Source organism: Glossina fuscipes, unplaced genomic scaffold, assembly GCF_014805625.2.
Source record: "Glossina fuscipes isolate IAEA_lab_2018 unplaced genomic scaffold, Yale_Gfus_2 112, whole genome shotgun sequence".
Classification (NCBI taxonomy): domain Eukaryota; kingdom Metazoa; phylum Arthropoda; class Insecta; order Diptera; family Glossinidae; genus Glossina; species Glossina fuscipes.
The window spans coordinates 1378241-1399661 of NW_023998455.1; the positions used below are offsets into that span (position 1 = coordinate 1378241).

A 21421-nucleotide genomic window follows, 5' to 3' on the forward strand; every position below is an offset into this window, starting at 1 on the left:
GAAGCTTTGAAGCACAGTAAAGGGGAAATCCCCCTTTTAAATAATATTATAATATTATGACTGATAGAAAAGAGTGAATATCTTGCTCAAGGTCGTAACCACAAAAATGTGTGACTTATGTTTGCCTTTGGATTATAAATCTCATCACATTGATAAAACATCACATGTTATAACTTAAAAATTAAATTCTACCTTTCGTGAGATCTATAATGCATAGTATGCTACAAGCATCTAGAAGCTGATGCTATTGTCAATCAGGCAGGAAAGGTTCTACTAGTAAGAGCCTTACTTTACTTTGCCTGCTTAGGGAGAATTCCTGTTGTTTGCTGTCTCAAGGCGACATATCAGCATATAATAGGGAAAAAACGTCCCTTCGGGATCACTACTACATCAGCCTTTCTTTTAACTCTGGAAGAAGTCTGGGTCACATTTTAAATCGAAATTTTTTAGTTATAGTTCGTGTAAGAGCCCTGCAAGTCACAGCTTGTCCTCTTTTGTGGACGACTCTAAAAACATTAGTTAGTTAACATTCCTTACCGAACATTGTTACAGTTTCTATCTTCTGCGGTGATGAAGGGATCACAAAAGCTTTCAAACTGAACTACGTGAAATACGGTTGTGTACCTTCTTACCTCTTTCGCTTTATGAAAATCGCTTAAACTTAATGAACTTACCGACGCTTGAGAAAACAAGGCACATGTTAGGAATGACCTTCGTGTTTAAACTAATAAAGGGGGACGTTAGTTTCCTATTTTTCCCCAGTCAGTTTTTTTTAAACGCCCCGTCTCGCTTCTCTAGTAATTATGATCTAATTAGGCTCCCTCAGTGCCGTGCAAATTATGAGCTTTTTTCTCCGTTTCGGGTTGTTTGTCAAAATTTGAATGCCTTTTATACGCACATTCCGTTTTCAGGTACGGTAATCTCCTGCCAGTTGTGCACCTTATTGTAGGGTTGTAGAGTTAATTTCAACTATTAACGATGGATTCAGGTTGAGAAAGCATCGGCGCCTTAACACATGGGCTATCTGTTTAATTCTGTATCAGTTTTTCACGCTCGTATTTTTCTTAACTTTTGCTTTTGTTTTATCTTTTGAATTTACATTCATTGAATTATGTTTTTATTTATGTACATTAACTGTATAGCTTAGCTAATAATATTTTATACATAAATGAATAAATAAATCTCTGCCCTTTGGCAGTGGACAGTAAATATCACAGAACAGAAATTTCTTCGTCTTCTCCTTTGCCTGCAAAGGCATAGAGGTGTGTTTAAGTGAAATCAATATTAATAAAGAAATTTGTTTTGATTTTCTCACATTTATTTAATAAAAAAAAAAAAAAAAATTCAATAAAAATATTTATCTATAACAATAAGAGAGAAAATTTTTTAAAAATATCAAAAAACTTTAGAAACATGTAGAAAATGTTTTTAGTAAAAGGATAAAATTCTTATAGTTTCCACTAAAGAAAATAAAATACTTTTAATAAATCGATAATAAATAATAGTAAAAATAAAGGCCTGAGTACGGGATACAAAAGGTAAAAGGGCAAAAAGCAATTGCTTCTCTAAAGAAATTCTCATAAAAATGTATTAAATATATTTTTTGTATTTGTTTTTCTTTCAATTCTTTTCAAAAAATATCTCCTTAGTCATGCTTCTGCTCAGGCTGCAAATCGAACCAACTGTTTAAACCATTTTCAATAATATCCGTCTCATTAAGAGATATTTTTAACTGAAAAACAAAGAAAAAAAAATCATTTTATTAGGTTTTGTCAAAATAAAAAAAAATATTTGACAAAATGTACGTGGAACGCTTCACGATTTTGCGTGTCATCCTTGCGCAGGGGCCATGCTAATCTTCTCTGTATCGTTCCAATTTTAGTATATGTTCTGCCGTAGCAAGAACAATTCTGTCGTTTTACGCAAGGTATTTATATAAACTTTTACTATAAAAGTTATCTGAGAATTATGTGGCAAGCAATTACAATGAATTGAAAATAAACATTTGTTACCCTTAATTAATGTATGTTATACGAATACGGAATAGTGTGAGTGTAAAGAAAATATGTATAAAAAGTTTGTGCGTTTTAAGTGCTTGCTGTGGGCCGTTTTTCAATTGTAGTAAGTAAAGAAAATAAGCAGGAAAATTATATTCGGTCATGACTGGATCTTTTCATAACCATCACTGTTATCCTAAATAAGACAAGAAAAGTAAAAGAACTTAATTTTCGTGCTTTATAATATAAAGCGGGCGTGGTTAATTTTTTCTATTTTTAAAATAAAGGTCGCATAGGCGTGTGGACGTTTTAGGTGCGTCCTATGAAAAGTTTAAGTCACTTCCTAATTCAGGAGAATATCTACAACAGATATTATACAGACGGACAGACAGTCATGCTTAAACCGATTTAGAATTTGATGCTAATCAAGAATATATACACTTTGTGGAATCTTTTAGCTTCGCTCTGGGCAGTGCGAACTTTCATCCTTTGGCGATGGGTAGACAAAGAAGCGGGTTCAAATCCCAGGTTAACAAATTAATTTTTTATTGTAATCTTTTTTTTTTAATTTTCTTTTTTAGATGATCTCTATGCTATTTCACCAATTTCTCTATGAAAGCTCTGATAATATTGTATTATAATTTTTCGATTTATGAACAGGGGCTTTTAACATTCTACTTACCATTCCAATTATAGGGCTACCACCCAATAAGAAGCCTTTTTGCGTGCACACAGTCACTTCTAGTTCGCTTTGCATTAGCTCAGCCATTGAGATAAGATATTCGAAAGTGGCATCATAAACGGGATTACAATTATCTTTAACTACCACTGTTTTACGTTTCGATTCTTTGCTGCGACCCGGTAATAAATACAACTTAACATATGGATCGGGTATATTAGTGGGATCACGTAGCGGTATATTCATTATCTTATGTATGGTAATGAACAGTTTTTGCCTTTGAACCATATAATGTATACTTAGTTGTATACGTCCTAAACCATTTTCACCGGCCGAAGAGGTAATGTCAGGAAAACGATGTGTCAATTGTGAATCACCAGAGCCAGCTAAATTTGCGTTAAACAATTTAGGGCTACGTGTCGGTGTAGTGGAGAGATTCATAGTATCGGAGCTGACTTTTAAAGCGATTGGTTCTTCTTCCGTTAAAGGTGATTCTGAGGAAAGTCGACTAGATTGTGACTGAATATCCTAAAAAATAGAGAGATTAAAGTGAAAAAATTTTGATTTGCATTGCGATTTATTTAAAGAGTTACCCTTAAAGAACCCTTGTCCTGTGCACTGGGTGATTGTTTTACTGATGCTGCTCGTGCTAGTTGCGAAATTGTTGATGCTTCACTAGTAACATCTGTATCCTCAACAATATCTACTTTTTTTAGAATGCGCAAAGCCAATGACATAATCAATTTCGAATCAGGACCAGATTTTTGTAGTTGAAATGGTTGTGATACCATTTCCATATTCTCTTTATTCATTAAGCAGGCAATTACATAACCATATTGCCCAATCTCGAGGCCAGTTTTTTGATCATAAATCTTAATTTGCAATGTATCATTGTCGGGATTACCTACTAAAAAAGTGAAACCCTGTTCCCAGACAGGTGAATCGTCACGCATAATCATGGCCGTTTGTTGTTTCTGCTTGCCGACGCTGCATACCAAATATGGATCAGGACGGGCATTCGATCGAGCCGATTTTAGATGACGAGCTGAGTCAATAAAAACAATAAGCAAAGCAGTACTCATCGAAGTTACACGCAGTAATTGGGTCTCCATAAGAGCAGCTTGAAGATCTGCGGGTTCAGCGGTTAATTTATACCACTGTAGGCGTACATGTAGTAAACCGTGTTTAGCTTCTTCTAAAGTAAGCCACTAAAAAAGAAAAAATAAAATAGAAATGTGAGTCATAACGAAAAAAAAAAAAAAAAATTCGATATACAGGACTTACCGTATCCACTACACCTCTTTTAACCACATTTACAATTTCGATAGTGGCCCTGAAAATGTTTAATAGATTTTTTTTTGTTTTTTTTTTTTTATTAATAATTTTTGTTTTCTTTAAGGGTAATTTTTTAAAAGGAAATTTATTAATTAGTATTAATTTTTCTAGTAAAGAGAGATATATCGAAATTAAGAAAATTTTTCAAGTTTAACTTATGATCTTATGGGGAAATAATGCGAACGATTTTAAAAGTTTTTGTTAAAGAAAACGATACTAATTGGAGCAGGTGTTACTAGACATTTATGTAATGGTAATGACACAAAGGCTACTTGTAGGTGAATTTTATTTTAAATCATTCCGATTTGCATGCACATAAGCAAAAGGTCTAGAATTAAATACAGTCCTTGCACTGAAGTCATTAAAGTATTGGAGTAAAGTATTAACATAAACAAAGTTTATGGGGATGCGAAGACACATAAACGAGGAACCGAAATCGAAATTTGATTTATTCGTAATGCAAGGTAAGACTAAGATATGAAGGCATAATTAGATTAAGTATAAGCCATAAATTGTAGGCTGTTATTAATATAGTGTTGTCGCATTCGTTTTTACTGCGTTCGAAGTGGTATCGTGTGACATATCGGTCTTGGTTCTTTTGACGTTTCGATTTATCACAGTTTAAGATTAAAAAGTCAATTGCTGAACCATGTCCGCTCCGGTAATAATTGCAAATTTTCATTCCTATGAGCTTTCGATTTTTACAAAACCCCCGCGCTACAATATCGATGTTGTACTCAAAGAAGAACCACGTTGAGGAAGACGGCCAGCACTAAACTGACGAAAACAACAGCAAAGTCAAAAAGCTTATACTTGTCAATCGGTGATTGACTCAGAGCGATCTTGTAAACAATGCTGCAATGCAAGCAATGTTGAAGGATGTCTATGAATAAAAAAAAAATAACGCCGCTATTACTAATCCAACAGGGTTCCTGTGTGAACATTTATATTACAAACCGACCTTGGAAAACCTAGTATAACCCCACCTTTGGGCAATCTTTATGCCTACTTCTTATGAATTAAGCTGAAGGCAAGCGAAAGAATCCAGGTATTCCTAAACATTATTCTATTTTGCAAGTAGTAGGAATAAAAATCTTCTAGAATATATTTTTGGAATTTTCTGGGATTTCAAATTAGGTTTTTCAATTTCGGACGGGCTAGAACAGCGGATCTGGCGGTCATATTTTATGCAATAAAGACGAAATAATATACTTGAAATGTTGGCGAATGTTGGCAAAGACTAGCATCCCACGATCGGAAAAAATCTGGTATAACCACAACTTTAAGCTGACGATAAGCGGGAGAATCCAGGTTTTTCTAAAACTTTTTCTAAATAATCAAACATTGCTAGTTTTAAGGAAAACAGTTTGGTAGAATATTTATCTGGGACTTTCACGGATTTCAAATTGGGTTTTCGATTTCGGACGGGCTAGGTCAGCGGATCTAGCGATCACATTTTATGCAATGAAGAAGAAAAGCGGGTATTGGCAAAGGTAGCGCCTCACGAACGAAATAAAAATCTGGTAAAACCAAAACTTTACCCGATGATTATGGAAATTTTTATTTCTAGTTCTTTTAAAATAAGCTGACGATAACCGGGAGAAACCAGGTTTCTTAAATGATCATTTACATAATAACATTTTGCTCCGTGCTTCGAATTCAACCGAGAATATTTCTTTGGGAATTTCAGGAATTCCAACGGACCTATCTATCGCATTTTACATAGTTCCATTATTCCAATGAATTTTTTAGGAACTTTTCCAAAATTTTAAGGGAGAAGATAAATATATGTAATCCAGGTTTAAGAAAACTTTGAAAAAAAAGGTGCTTTACGTTCAGGCTGTGGCCTTTAAAGTAGCAAAACTTTTTGTCACTTCATCAGAGAAACACGCTAAGGTATAATCAAGTCTTCTTTCAACCTCGTTATTAGCTACATACAGCGAAATACTACAATTGAAATGAAGGGGACCCAAGGGATGACTGCTTATGACTCGCAGGTGTGTTTGAATAGTGCAAGAAGAAGTTGACTGTTTGTGACGCTTAAAAAGGGCAAAACGAAAGTGGCCTTCGATATCCGAGTGTGAAATGATCGCCGAAGTCGCAATCTCGGCTGAGATGATAATAAAAATATGAAAGTATTGATTAAAATCGTGATTCGCAAGATTTTCGCCAAAGAATTTATTCCAACAGTAAAATTGTAGTCCATTTGTTCCCCAACTTTGAATTGGGACCGAATAATTGCTTGCCTTAGACCTTGGACGGCAAAAAAACGAGCTAATCTACGTCAATATGCTTCGAGTTCGCTTGATTTATCTTTTTTATTCTTGGAATATAGAGGCCATGGAAGAAATTTTTTATTATAATTTTATACCAGTTCAAAAACTGCAATTAGGGTCAGGTTATTAGAACGGTTCTAGAAAAATCTTTAAAAAAGCGTATGCTAGAATTTCGGTGGAAAGTATCACTATACCCGTTTATTAAAAAGAGTGGTGGATGGTAAATTGTGACGAGTAATGGAAAATGAATACGGTACACACCGCATAAATATCTAATATAAGGCAAGTGAATTATTCGTCTCAATGATAAACTCGAATATTTGTGGCGTGAAGCTTATGGTATGTACTAAGTATATATCTAATGTTTTACGAGGTGGTACACATGACAAGACCATTTCTCATATAATGTAAAACCCCTTTGGGAACCGCAGCAGCTCTGACATGGAATTCCCACCCCCATAAGTTTGCTGCTTATTTTAATCAATAATTGATAGGCTATATATCCTCTCATGCGTAAATTTGGGAAACTTGCCGTCTCCTAAATACATAACTCCTATGCAGCCAAAGAAGATTAGAAAAAATAATATTACGAATAAAATACTTTGCACTCTGTAAAACGAAAGTCAAAAAATATTTGGTGATTGCGGACTTTTCCAAGACGGTTTCAGTTTAACCATTCTTGTTTTACTTTGGTGTATCAATTAATCCATCAATTCATTCGTTCTTTCAAGTCAAGTCAAGATTTTTATCTTCAACGGACAGATACGTCTTCATTCGTCTATTGATTTTCACATGGAACATTTTAGCCTTTATCTTTCGGTAGTGGATAGAAAAATGCAACCCTGTTTTCATATGAAATGATTCGAGTAGAAAAACCAGGAGAGAATCTCCTTAGAGAAAGCTATTTATCTAATAAGAAGAAGAAAAAAAGAAAAAAGAGTCAAAGAATGATGAAGAGTAATAAATTAATAAATATAAAAAATTGTTGTGGGTTTGTCAGATATAGCAAAAAAAAAAAAAAAAATTTATTTTTCAACTACATTTTTATAATAAAAATTCTTCAAATTTATAAGCACTTTTTTTTTTTTTATAAATATTGTAAAGTCTTCACCTTCCTAATGACTCATCATCACCGGTACGATCCCAATCGAAGAGACGACAATTGATTACAGTATGCTGAGTATCTTCCACCACCGCCTTTATATAAAAAAAATTGTGTTTTTTAAAATGCATTAAACGGTAAGTGTAAGCAATTAATTAAGGGTAGCAAGGGTAGGGAAGAAGAACAAAAAATCTTTTTTTTTTTTAAATCAAAATTTGTAACGCTTTTTCAGTGCATATATAAAATTGTTTTCAGCAAGCGTGACGAAGAGAGCATAAAACGCGTGTGTAATACATCACATAAAAACATGCTTTACGTGCTTGATTTTGATAAACGGAAATGGAGAGAGAGAGAGAGAGAGAGAGAGTGAGAGTGAAGTATGGAAGGAGGACCATTGTAGTGAAGAAAACATGCTCTGATAACGGAAGGAACTGCCGAATATCCTCGGGGGTTTATTAAGCTTGCGGCTCTGGTGAACTCTATAAATGAAGGCAAGGCTGTATATGAGATTCAGTGAAGATAGTTGCTCTTCTTTCCCTTACACTTAAGCTTCATGAGTAAGTTTATAATGTTTTATTTTGTTTTCCTTTCTGAAAGCTTTGTGTTTTTTCGGTTCTTAAGTTTATTGGATGCCTGATAAGGTAACCATAGGTTGCATTCTTTTTTTATTAGTTATGATTAGAAAATATCATCGATATTCTATATTTGAAACTTCCATTCGTCCAAAGAGAAGAAAGCTTATTTTGTGCTTGTTTTGTTTCCCATATTCGTTTCGTCCTTTTTTCTATTTCGCGAAGCAGGCATCGTAAATATTAGCAATCAACTTGTGTTGCATTGCATTTTTGTGATTTTTCAAAGGTGTGTCTTCGAGACATCAAAGGGGCACTTCCGTCAACACTTGAAAAATCCTGATGTTGTAATTAAAAGCCAAGAATGTTTAGAGCGATCAGAAAGGGAACATAGCTTGGGTAGCATGCGAAACTTTTACATAATTTTAATAAAGAAAGATTTAAGAACAATGGACTTGAATTTAGTGACCATGGTTGTTCTTGCAGAAACAATCTCTTTCTCGGCAACCGAAGGAAATGTTTTTACTTTTTGTATAATATTGCGACTGGTGATGAAGAGTGGATTCAGTACGACCAATTGGGGGTAAAAACTATTTGATCTAAGCCCGCTCATAGAAAGCTATCCCTACCACCATCAAACTTTTCAATAACCCTTTGTTTGTGTTGGCATTATTTGAGCGTAGCGTTATTGAGGTTTTTAAAACGATGAGTGCCGGACAGTATTATGAGAAAATAGATCGTAAGTTGAAGTTGAATTTGCCAAGCTTGAAGATACTTTCGGGGGCATTATGGCAGACATTATCTTATTAAACCGTGCAAAGAGACCTAACACCTTCTAGTTTCGCCTTCATTTCGATCAGGACGTTCGGATACAACTCCTTCTAATTGCGGTTACTTTGATCAATTTAGAACAATAAGCCAGATCAGCGGATCAGTTTGCTTGGACACAGCTCGTTCTAATTTCCGTTTGTTTGCGACGATAGATTCAACACAATCTGCCGGATTAACGTGAAAAAGGACGCAAGAGATTACAGGGGCTGAAATGCAGAGACATAAATAGTGAGATTGGTGGAGAGAGACAGACAGAGGTAGATATATATATATATATATATATATAGGCAGAAAGAGAGATAGAGGTAGACAGACAGATAGAGAGAGAGGGAGAGAAAAGTATACAGAAAAAGATAAAGCTAGAGAGAGATGCTGCTACATATCTAGATTAGTAGTAAAAAGAGTAGATCAATAATTGCCAGATGCTAATTGGTGCATTGCTCGTATCAGGTTTCAATTTTAAAACAAATAAAAATACGGTACTGGGCGACGGTCCACCATTAAATACTCTACCTCCCATGCTTTATTCATTCATATAATGTGTTTTCTAAACAACGCTTTAACTGAGAAATTTTGAGGATTGAAAAAGTGGCTTGATCAATAACTTTCGTCTTTGGGACGGAACACATCGCCGTACCAAATTTCCTCAAACTATCTCGAAAACTGTATGTAAGTTAAACAAAACGGATCAGCGGATCGATGGACATACAAGCTTAGAATCACTTGTACAATCGATTGGTGCAACAAAACGTGCAGACTGGCAGACAAGCTTCGATAGGTTAAGGAAATGATTCTGAGTCGACTGGTATTATAAAAGACGGATGGTTCTCCGGTTTATCTGAGTGTTATGCATATCCGCACAAACTTAATATACCCGTGCCACATGTGGTTTGTGGTATAACCAGCTGCTAATATTTTCTATACATAAGATGACTTTCGATTCAGTTTGAAGAATTTAAAGGTAAAATTATTCCTTCAGCGACACTCGGAGCCATATCTAAAAGGCTTCTGAAACTCCCACCTATAAATATGTAAATGATTTCAAAAATGGGATATAAAAAAAAAATTGAAATTGTTGTATAATAGAACTCAAAGCAAAGCCATCATGCATAGAAATAAAACAAAAAAAAGAAAATAGAAGAAGAAAAGCTTAAAAAACCCAATTAGTGCTCTCGATCAGGTGAATGAGAAAGTAAAACATTCCGAATACATTGTTAGAAAGGCTTTCTTGGTGTTATACAACCTGCCCAAAGGATCATCATTTTGCACACCGGGTAAACCTTGATCACAGTCCCATAAATTGAAGCATACTTCTTGACCTATAGCAGAATTAACAATCGCCTAAAATGCGTTCAATATACACAACAGAGACGAACTTATTATATTTTACGTATATGATAAGTGTAGAGACATCATAGGTTATGGTTTCCGAAAGCAGTTAGTAAAAGCTTTTTAAGGCTTGAATCATTTTTTTTTTTTTTTTGAAAATAACGGTAACGATAAAAGAGAGATGATTACTCACGTATAATAAGCAGTTGAGGAGGTAATACAAATCTTAGACGGGAGAAGAGATAAGACTTAATTTCAATTATAATTTTGAAAGGCAAGGTTTCTGTTTTCATTACATCCATCCGAAGGTCAATAACACCCTTTTTTTTCCTTTTCTACATATAAGTAAACTTTTCTTTCTACTTGAACGATTTAAGCTACGTTAGTTACACTGCGAGCTTAGGTTACGTTACGAAACTCTACTTGTTTATTAATTTTATATCTAAGCTTTAACTTAAGGAAAGTTAAAGATTTTGTAAAGACTTTTTGTAAGTTGTAACTTACCTTCCTAAAGGTTCATCCTTTCGGGTTTCATCGGCATCGAACAATTGAAATTCAACATATTGACCCAATTCAACATATACTTGAGCCTGTTTGTTTGTATTTTTTTTTTGTTTTTTTTTTTTTTTGTATAAAGTGAAAAGTTTAACGAAATGTATGACGTTATAGTACAAAAGGAGGAGCAAAGTGTTTATAAATTTAGTTGAAACAGATTAAAATAAAATAAAGAAAAAAAAAAAAAATTGAAAAATAACAAATAAACAAAAGATTGGCAAAGAAAAAAATTAACCATGCAAAAAAGAAAAAAAAAAAAAATGAAAAAAGAAAGAAACATCTAAACAATTTCTCATAAGAAAAGGCTAAAGCCAGCTGCTGTCTAACAGAATGCAAAAAAGTTTTCCTAAATCTCATAAACACTTACCTCGCACCAATAATCCCATTTGGGATTAACATTGTTGTCGATTATTTGGGTTTTGAACTCTTGAGAGCCGACATTAACTATGGCATAAGGATCAGATTTACCTTTGCCCAGCATACCGATGTCTTTCTTCATCAGATCTTTGGCCTCCACAACGTGAATACGTAAAATGCCCTTTAAAATTGAAAGCAAATATCATTATTTTAATCATATCTTTTATTCCTTTAATTGTACTCTATACAAGGTATATTAAAGTTGTCGAGAAGTATGTAACATCCAGGGCTTAAGGTAAATCCACCTTATATTTTATTATACCGATCAGAAGCAAAGACATTTTCTGAATCGTCCTAAGCTGGTGTCTCCGTCTGTCCGGGTATCCCCACTCTGGTGTTCGACCTACTAGGTCGTAATTCTCAAAATATTTTGATGAAATTCAGTAGAATGACGTATCGTGATCGAAGAACAAACCCTGTTGAAAACGTTTCAGATCGGAAAACTTTTTCGACCACTTTCTATGTAATCTTTTTTTTTTGAAGAGGCCCTTTATTATAGCTGTAGGGTAGAATAGGGTAGGTCGTCCCCTATCATAGTGCTTTTGCTTCTCTTATACGTAAACGTGTTCAGTACCGGTAGATAGTGATCATTTTTGGAATGAAGTTTTCAACTACCTCTGTTATAGTTGTCCCTAAGAAAACGGAATCTTTTTATGGGAAAAAGTGCAATTTTTGCTATTTCATGCTGACAATTGCTTCATAATACTAAATTGACAAGGAAGTAGACCTTACCGAATTTGTACCACGCACGTCTATGTATAAGGATTCTCAGGAAATGTAAGTCCTTATATGCCGATAAGGTCCAATTCTTAATGTTTCATGATGAAAAATTGTTCATGACAGAATTTTGACATAGAGATTAAATGGACGAAAATTTGAACCAAATGGCATTATTTCTTGAACCCCGCTTTATATAAGATTTCTTGTAAAGGTTTAATTTTTAAGATTTTTTAATGAAAATGGCTCCATACGAAAAAGTTAGCAAATTACGCTTAAGGAATTTGGATCGCATAGGTCTATTTCTTAGACACAAATGTAGGGGTTAGCATGAAAAGCAGTCTTATACGGAGACAAAGTTTAATTTCTAGTTTCTTATGACAAAAGCTAGAAGCTAGAAAAATAAGTTAACTGAATTAGAATCACGTCATGTGATGTTTTTGGCCTTCTTCAATTAGCGGGTTTTCATGAAAAGTATGTCTTTTCATGTGAGTGTAACTTTTTTTTAGTATATTATTGCCAAGACGAGCGGGTAACTGTTCCAGGTGAAGTGGTGTAGACTATCTAATGGTCGCTCTTATCCCGTCTTATGACGTTCTTAGTTGTTTTTATTTTTCTTTTTTTGTGGAAGCTTACCTCTGGTTCTGGCATTTTTAAAGAAGCCGCTGGTACTTCATCACTTAGAGATATGGGCAGTTTGTTCGGTAATACCATAATATTTCCAATTTGCTCGACAATTATACGGCGCAGTAAATCGCTTAATCCAGGCATATCCATAAAATCAATAATGCCCACCAAATTGAAATCGATATTGGGATTATTTAAGAAGAAAATTTGCAAACCACCCACCAATGGCATAGTACGTATAAGCGGTTTCATTACAACGCGTATCCAACCGTGAATTTGGAAATCTTTAATGCCACCCTTCATGGCACCCAAATAAAAGTTAATATCACAGTCACTAGCGTAAAATAAATCCAAATCCATTATGATTTCATTACGAGCGACATTGTAATCATAAACTTTAACGCCACCGATACGCGGCGGTATCGTTCCCAAAATAATCCGATCAAAACGAAAACCAGGTAATTTATAAAAAGCTAATGATTCGGCAACATTCGGTTCAATGGTTTGTTTGACTAGACTTCGTGCATAATGGTTAGCATTCGGCCAGAGTTGTTTAAGAATCTGGAAAAAAGAAGATATTTTTAATTTAATCCTTCAACAAAGATCAGAGTTAAAGGTAAATTTATACCTTATTAAGCCATTCACAGCGTTCAACGTCGGGAAAGTAAACCTAAAAAAAAATATAACTGAATGAATTTACTTTACTTCATATAAAAATGAATTGGATTTGCAATGCTTACCCAAGCCGGTAATTCATCGATACGGGCGAGAATGACTTCTTTTTCTGAAGCTAAAGCTGAAGCCTTAGCAATACTTCGTTTGTGTTTCGTTGATTTTTGCCAACGATCGCGTGCCACTGAAAGTATAACTGGCGCTATAAGCCAAGCGATCGACCAGCCCATATAGCCAACCAGATATATGGAACCAACAATAAAGACTTTTTTCGATGCCGTATAAATAACTGATAGAATGCTATCCTCGGCAGAAGATTTTTTGGGTGGCATTTCTTCTTTACTTGCAGCTACCATTTTCTCATCAATTGAATCTTTTTTGTTGTCGTCTTCCTCTTCGTCAGTCGGATCGGGTGGTATATCCTCCAGTTCGGCTAAGGGAGCTTGATGAACTACGGTAACCTCATCGGAGGACGACTCAGCAGCAGCCACCGGTTGTAGTAGGGTTGCTGGGGCTGCAGCCGGCACCTTAACCGTTTCAATGGGATCACTAAATGAAATCAATTCAATTACATAAGAAGTATTTAGAAAATCATTTCATAAATTAATTGGAAAATATAATAAAAAGCCTGTTAATTATGCTAATTAATGAACAGTAAATATCGGCCGGCATTGATAAGCAACACTGGAAGGCATTTTATATTTACGCATCAAAATACTTTAAAGCTATTTAGTGCTTATGTGTATGCAGTGTTATTGAGTATGGCTTTTTTTTTCTTTTTTTTTTTTTGTATACATACATATAGCTTTTAGATACAGCAACAACAATATTCTTAGATATTCCATGACAAATAAGTATGATGTCATACTCATGGAAGTTTTAAAGTAAATAATTTTATCGTTTTCTTCTTTCATACCAAATATGTTAATTCTCTCAAGTCATTGGTAATGCAAGCAGATGAGTAATGAGAAATGTATAAAGAGTATGTACCTTGGATTAGAGATAAAAGTGTAGACATATTTCTTGATTGATAAAACCACTTGTGCAATTCGTAAGATGATGGGCAGTGGAAGACTAGATTAGGAAGTGCAAAGTGTTTATTGTGAACAAAGGGAAGGGAATAATACTATGCTACGTTTCTCAATTTGTAGATCCATTTAAATTTCAGGCAGATACAAGCAACTAAGATGCAACAAAATATAAAATCTTGATTAAGGTCAAGTCCCAGCAAATTTAATTAGATATCTTTCCCTATTAGTCAGTCCCTAAGTTAACAGATTACGGATTAAAAATATATGTCGGGTTGACTTAGTCACGCCTCTCGTCTACGCGTTCCTTCTGTGTATCCCTAATCTTCAGAGATCCGTAAAAAAGTTTTTCCATGGTATGTTAAACTCTGTACGCATATAATAAATATTATAAATAATGGCATGTAACATATAACATCAGTAGGCGTGTGGACAGCAAATGGGGGGAAATCTGTAACTTGTGTTAACTCATTTTAGGAAATTTTGTTTAAACTTTCGAGTACAACCTATAAATCGTTAAGATCCTTCAATAGTGGTGATATCTTTATGTCATCCTACGAACTTATTGATTGATCTGTTATATCTGATTGATGTAAGCTGTGGCTATGCGAACTTGATCACAAGTTGCGTGCGTCACTTGGTTTTTTTTTTGTTTGAGCCTTGATAACTCGGAGAAGTACTCAATAACCACAGGTGACTGCACCTATAATAAATGCTCGATTGGTAATGATGTAACACATACCGATCGTGTATACTCTTCCACACCTTCACCTATATCCTGTTCATATTTCCTTCTAGCTATAATCCCTTATCTACGCTTACGTGCACTCGTCCAATCGGACGATATATATTCAGTACGAGATCTCCCCACATATATCCCTTTATTTGGCCATTTATATTTCACTTTCACCTTTGTAGCTTCCAATCCTATGCAGTTAACCCCTTAACAATTGTCTACTTACTGTTGCGATAAAATATCGAAACGGTTTAGTCACTTTCATTTTTTTATTGTCGCCTCTTCTGCCCATATTTGCGTAGAATGCAAAGATATTCAGCAAAGACGCTATTTATTCTTGATAAGCGCCAAATTGTGGCTAAGTCGGGTCTTTTTCCTTTCGTATTCATTTGTCAATTTAGTATTGTCGGAAGTGCCCTGCAAAAATTTCCAAAAATTGGATATTAGCTACAATTCCTCTTTACGTGCGCTTGTCTTTGGAGTTGTCCGTTCGTCTATACATATCCGTTTATAGTCCAGTGCCGATCGGTATATCCATTCTTTTGTTTTGTTGCACTTGATTCCTTCGCCCGTGCTTTTATCTGTCCATCCTATTTATCTATGCCTTGGCTTGGTGCTTTATTCAAGCTTTAGTTCACTTGCCAATCCGTACGTAGTGTAAACCGTCGTATAAAACCGAACTAAGTGTTTCTCCGGCACGTTTACTGTGAGAAGCAAAAGAAGTTCCTGCATATGCATCTTACGTGGGGAGTGTACCAAGGTCGTACAGAATTAGTTTTAAATCTTTCTTATTTCTAGTTCGTCTATAAGAAGCTGGGGCTACCTTACTACCACTCAGTGTTAGTGTGTCCTGCTTTTTCACCCGAGAGACCCAGGTTCTATATTTGGCGCAGTAGACCGCGTAGAATGCACAGAATACGCAAAACAACTTAAAAAAAAAAAATTGAATTCTGACCTAGAAAGCTTTTTGAGTCATTATGAGGCGACATTATGGTGGTATTGTTGTACGATGTCAGCTAAGTTGAATTAAAATAAAAAGTAATAAGAAACTATGGCACCTCCTTCCAAAACCATCATCTGATAAAACAAATGCTCTTAAAACGCAATATAAATATTTTTTTTTTAGCTTTTACCGTTATAAAGAGAAAAATCAATAGTCGCAATAGATTAACTTTTATCTAAGCTAAGCTGATATTTTTCGTAGTATACGGTCATCACAGTAACTTCATTTATTTTCTTGCTTGTATTCGAATACCGGAGGGAGTCGATTTAAACGAACACCTGTTGAGTTGAACATAAAATTCCATGGCCTGCAATAAATTTAGTTCACTCAAACAAGTAAATATGCCCACAGGCTTTTAACGTAGTGGTCGTGGCCTATGTAAACTCTAATGTGTCTATAACGGTAAATGCTCACATTTGGCTGCATTTTATTTACAATTCTTATAATGAAAAGAGAATTGAAAATAATATGGATTTGCATCACATAAATAAACTTTTATAAAGTGATTTATGAGGTCAGCGGATGATGGAATTGATGATAGTGTTATTGTTATTATTATATTTTCAGTAATCAAGGATATAATGTATTTTGTCATCAGGTCTTGCGAAAGAATTCATAAACCTTAGAGTGTTTCCTTTCAATTAAGAACGCTCTTCACCGAGTCGGGGACCAATTTATGACTCCCGAGTGGAGTAGAGTTTACAGCTGTCGATAAAAAATGTATTTTTCATACGATCGAATGAAAATTCTTTAGATAGTAACATTGCTAGTGAGTAACACATTTAGATTACGATCGAGTTTACTCGATATCGAGAACTACTGCTCTTCAATGAAATGATACTCTCTTAAATACGAACGAGGTTTTTCGTAGGATCGTCTTCAGGAAAACTACATGACGGACACAATTTTCACTACCCATAGACATCATGGACTGGGGGAGACCACAGATAAGTCAGTAAGGCAGTAATGGTAAAGTACGAGCGATTTGTTTAGATGTAATCAGTTGTGGAGTGCCCTTGAGACAACAGTTAACTCTCCCCCGCATCTACCGCCAGGTCGCCCAAGGTATGTACGACAATCTTCGCAGCCACCAATCCTCTTTTAGATTGAAGAGTGAGTGGCCTTCAAAATATTTTTCGATTGATTCTTTTTTTGTCAGACAGGAAAGAACTAACAGACTTTGACTTCCAAGAATTTCTTCGCTGTCGTTGCAAAATTCCACAAGAAAAACGTATAATAAGGTAGATGGCAGGCTTAAATGCGGCCGAAAAAAATTGTTGCCCTTAGCAATCTTTCTAATTGCACTACATTGTCAAATGTTTACTTGGATTAGCTCTTTGGGCCAATGGTAACCGATTGTCTTTAATTCAACCATTACATCAAATTTTTCCAATGGTTTCGTGCTCCAAATTGTTTGCTGGACGATTATTAAATACTAGGAACAGCAAAAACTTCGAAAAAAACAGAGAAGTTTATGTGGGAAGTGATTGAAAAATAAGTCCAAGCCGAACTACCTACAATAGCGATCGTTCTTGGGTCAAAACATGTTCGTCTCTCAAATTCCATGAAAATGCCTTAAAAATTGCAAGCCGTGACTTCAGTACAGGAAAATAAGACAGATAGACTGACGGACAGACAAGCCTAAATCGATTCAGAACGCGATTCTGATCGCGATTTGTATGTTAAACACAAGAACGCAAGACAAGCAGACAAGCTTACCGATCGAAAGTGATCCTGAAACGATTAATGGGCCTATCTCAAGGCCTTCTTATTGTTCGATAACATATCTTTGTTACAGACATGAACTTTGTAGACAACAGCTAATATTGCTTGGTTCGAAGTCTTAGGTTTCTTTCCGCTTTTGGAAATTTTAGCAATGCGCACACTACTATAAGGACATGATTAAGTAATGACTCAAAAATCACTTTAGAAATATATTTTGTTACCAATGAAAGCGAAGGGCAAGACAACGAACAGCGAAGAAATTTGTAAAATCTTTCGTTGCATCATATCAACTACTCGAACTAAGAGGAAGAGACCTATGATTGATTACCAGTCATAATTCCTTCAGGAATCGTTTGAGAAGTAAGGCTAACTTCGATAGCGATTTATACAGATTCTGTCAAGGGACGAATGAAACGTCGCATCCTATCCTATGCGAATGTGAGGTCACCAGCAAAAGTGATTGGCAAGCGCGATGTAAGATGGCGGGATTCGTAAGAACAAAAATATTGAGGGCCTAGATGGATGGGTGAGTACAATAGATCTTTTAGGTTGCGGTACGAATTGTCCACACAATAATAATAACAGCAGCAGCAGCAATGAAATAATGCGCTTAATATATTCACGATAGTGAAGATGTGATGAAAAGCGTATGGATATTAAAGTGAAAGATTTTGTTTATTTTTTACTTTTTTTTTTTTTTTGTTCTTGAATATTCATGAGATCATGACATTGTTAGTCAATATATAAAAGCTGGCAATATGTGAAATGCAAAAGTTTGCGTACATGCTTGTGGTGAAAAGGTAAACACATATCATAGATAAGCAAATAAAAAAAAAAAAAAAATTTATATAGAAATGAAAGAAAAACATTTTTTTTTTTTAAATCTCACCTCATATTTGTTGGTTTCTTTTTGGGGATTGTGTTTGTTTTGGGAGGATTTACGCACAAGAACAACAACTAGAAAACATGCACAGCTCTTTTAAGTAAAATTTAAAGACAACAACAACAACAACTAAAGATTGTTGGATTTGTATTGTTGAGATGTTGTTGTTATTATTATTATTGTTGAATAATGTATAACAAATGTGTGTATACTCGTTGCACTGAGTCGCTAAATATAAAATAATTGATTAATATATATATATATATATATATATATATATCTTTACATATGAAAGTAGTATAAAGAAATATGTAATGTCTAAGAGGGTAGAGAAAAATTTATTTAAATATATGATAAAACAACAAAAGGTTTTTTTTTTCTTTTGTCTTTTCTTAATAATAAAAAAAAATTTAAAAAGGAACGAACGAAGAGAAAGGAAGAAAGAAAGACTCACGATAAAAATTTTTTAAAAAACATAATCTTTTTTTTTTTTTGTTTACACTTAAACACCAATGATTTATATATTAATGTATATATATATTTTCTTTGTATTTAATAATAATTCACAAAACCTATTGTTTAATGTTAATTCTTTTCAACTACATGCACACCAATGTATAAAACTTAAGAAAGAATTCGCGATATTTTCTATAACCACCATCAAGGGACGAAGCTATATCGTATATTCCTATCAGCGATCACTTCAGTGACCTTTATCAGTTAATTTTATTATGTCCGTCCGTTAGTTTGTCACTCTACTTAGTTGATTGAAATTTGATCTTCGATCATATTTAGGAATAAGGTTTCAAACTAAATACAAACGGAGCATAAGCAGATGCAATGTAACCTAAAAAGAGCATTGATTATGTGTTTAAGTGGTTGCCTCTGTGTTTCAAAACGTTCGCAAATACTTTGATTGCTTAATCAGACGAAGGCGGTGGGCTTATCCGAAAATTTTCAAACGATTTCCTGCGCCCACCCATCTTGTAAGACAATCTTCTATGACTGAAATTCCAGATAAGAAAGTTTGCGTTTCGGCTAAATCTTCGCCTCTGGGCAAAGCGGGCCCCGTTCCTGCAGTTACGGGTGATCGCAATCACTGTTAGTACTCTCCAAAGAGCCAGGGCAGCAGTCGACTCTCACCTGCTGTTTGCCTTTTGGCTTCGCAGTCCTGTTATTTCCACTTCATTACTTCCGAAGATTCCGACTGAGCACATTTACGTTCTTTTACGTCTATTTACGTTCAGCCAAGCTTAAGTGTTTGTATTTGTTAGTGTTTCTGTCGAAATATCCCGCACGTCTGCTTAGGTACCAGCCAGACGTTGCTGTATTCACCAAAGTATCTTGCGGCGTCACCACTCCGGCCAAGTTCTTGCTGCGTACATTTGTTATTAAGTAAGTGGGTAACCAGATCACCGTTGATTCCATAATTTCATTTTGTAACGCATTAGGATTATCGGCAATCTGTCTGATGCGGACACATTCTTGCTTTCGGATTATCGATACTTTTTCGATACCATCGGCATATCAATCCATCATGCATCGAGCAACAAACACTAATTGGCACTGCTATTTCTCTGATCTCTCAGTACTTCGCAAACTTACTTTTTAGCATTTAAGGAGCAAAAATTTTCCATATCATCCAAGCAATACGTCTCTTGTTACTATTTTGAAACTTTTTATCCATTTTTAGTTCTCATCCTATTGTTTACGCCCCAAAAGTGAAACGGGAAACTGAATTAAAGAAAGAATATATATATATATATATAAATATACATACATAAATATACATATATATATATATATAAATATACATATCCTATCAGTATAAAATTCGTAATGATTTCGTCCTTGCCTCGGTCCCTTGACTATCACCACCTTCTACGACGTAAAAATTTAAACGAAGAACAAAACTTTGCAATTATCCATATATTCCAAATTGATGGCGATAGGGAAAACTTGAAAATTCTGATTCATTTATAACTTTTTTCTCTTTTTTTTTTGGAGACGAGATCAGGGCTAGACCCTGCCAAACAACTAGGAAAACGCATCATATTTTATTTTTTGATTTAAAATCCCGGCAATCGTCAATCGGAGGGATTAAAACCCACTTGATTCGGCATAAATAATTAGATTCCTATCAAGATGTCAGTCAATCAAATATCATTTCCGATGCCTGTTCATAGATCATGCGAACGAGTAGCTTTCTTCACTAGTGGTGGTTATGAAAACTTAGTTCTGCTTCTCTGAGAACATTGTTACACATTAAAAATTATTTTAACACGTTTCTAATGCGTTTTTATTCTTTTCTCTCTCTCTTTTTTTATTTAAGTCACCCGCAACATTCTCTTTTGCTATTGAAATTTTTTACGTAAAACAACACGATCTTCTTATTTGAAATTAAAACCGGTTGCTGTTGTTGTTTTTTTCGCACATTAGTCATTTTTTTATATTCGATTTTGTTTTTTCGTTTAATTGTGCGTTTACCTGCGAAAATGCGTATCAATTTATTGTATTTTTATTTTTTCTAAACACACATACACACACACACACACACATGTAGATACATATGCATGTAGATATAAACCACCATAGGCGTATATATGCAAATAGATTACAATTAGTACCGTTAAAAAGACCCTCTCCGAGCAAGGCGCTTAAAACAACTGATTTTGCGAAAATACATTTAACGTTCTTTCGGAAAGATTTGTCTCATCAAAAAAAGAGTACTACTCGTCTCAGCCTTGAAATGGCGAACATATGTTTTGAAATGCTTACAAAAAAAAAAAAAACAATAAATAAATAAATGCGAAAAGCTTTTATTAAAATCAACAAAAGCTTTCTCATGCTCTCTTAATACTAATTTTTTCCCTTAAAAGTTTCCGCTGAAAAGTTGTGTGTCTTGAAAATTTAAAATATGGGCTACACGGGGTAGGAATA

General features: G+C 34.6%; 1 protein-coding gene and 1 non-coding gene across 8 annotated transcripts; both read right to left on the reverse strand.

Annotated features, from left to right (window-relative positions):
• Nucleotides 1-1522: 1522 nt before the first annotated feature.
• Nucleotides 1523-21158, reverse strand: LOC119639105 (extended synaptotagmin-2). Of its 7 annotated transcripts, none has more exons than XM_038036306.1 (11): nt 20969-21158; nt 18488-18709; nt 13175-13655; nt 13063-13104; nt 12444-12995; nt 11041-11211; nt 10033-10130; nt 3961-4009; nt 3270-3884; nt 2680-3204; nt 1523-1732 (listed from the first exon to the last, which is right to left on the reverse strand). In XM_038036306.1, exons 2-11 carry the CDS (start codon nt 18490-18492, stop codon nt 1646-1648), a joined length of 2625 nt encoding a protein of 874 aa, XP_037892234.1. In that variant the 5' UTR covers nt 18493-18709; nt 20969-21158; the 3' UTR covers nt 1523-1645. The 7 variants fall into 7 exon arrangements, with proteins under 7 accessions (XP_037892234.1, XP_037892235.1, XP_037892237.1 ...); XM_038036307.1 differs by having other exon boundaries at nt 21109-21129; XM_038036309.1 differs by lacking the exon at nt 20969-21158 and adding an exon at nt 20818-20836.
• On the reverse strand, nt 1800-1906 carry LOC119639669. The gene has a single exon (XR_005247567.1). It is a non-coding gene; the product is annotated as a U6 spliceosomal RNA (small nuclear RNA).
• Nucleotides 21159-21421: the final 263 nt, after the last annotated feature.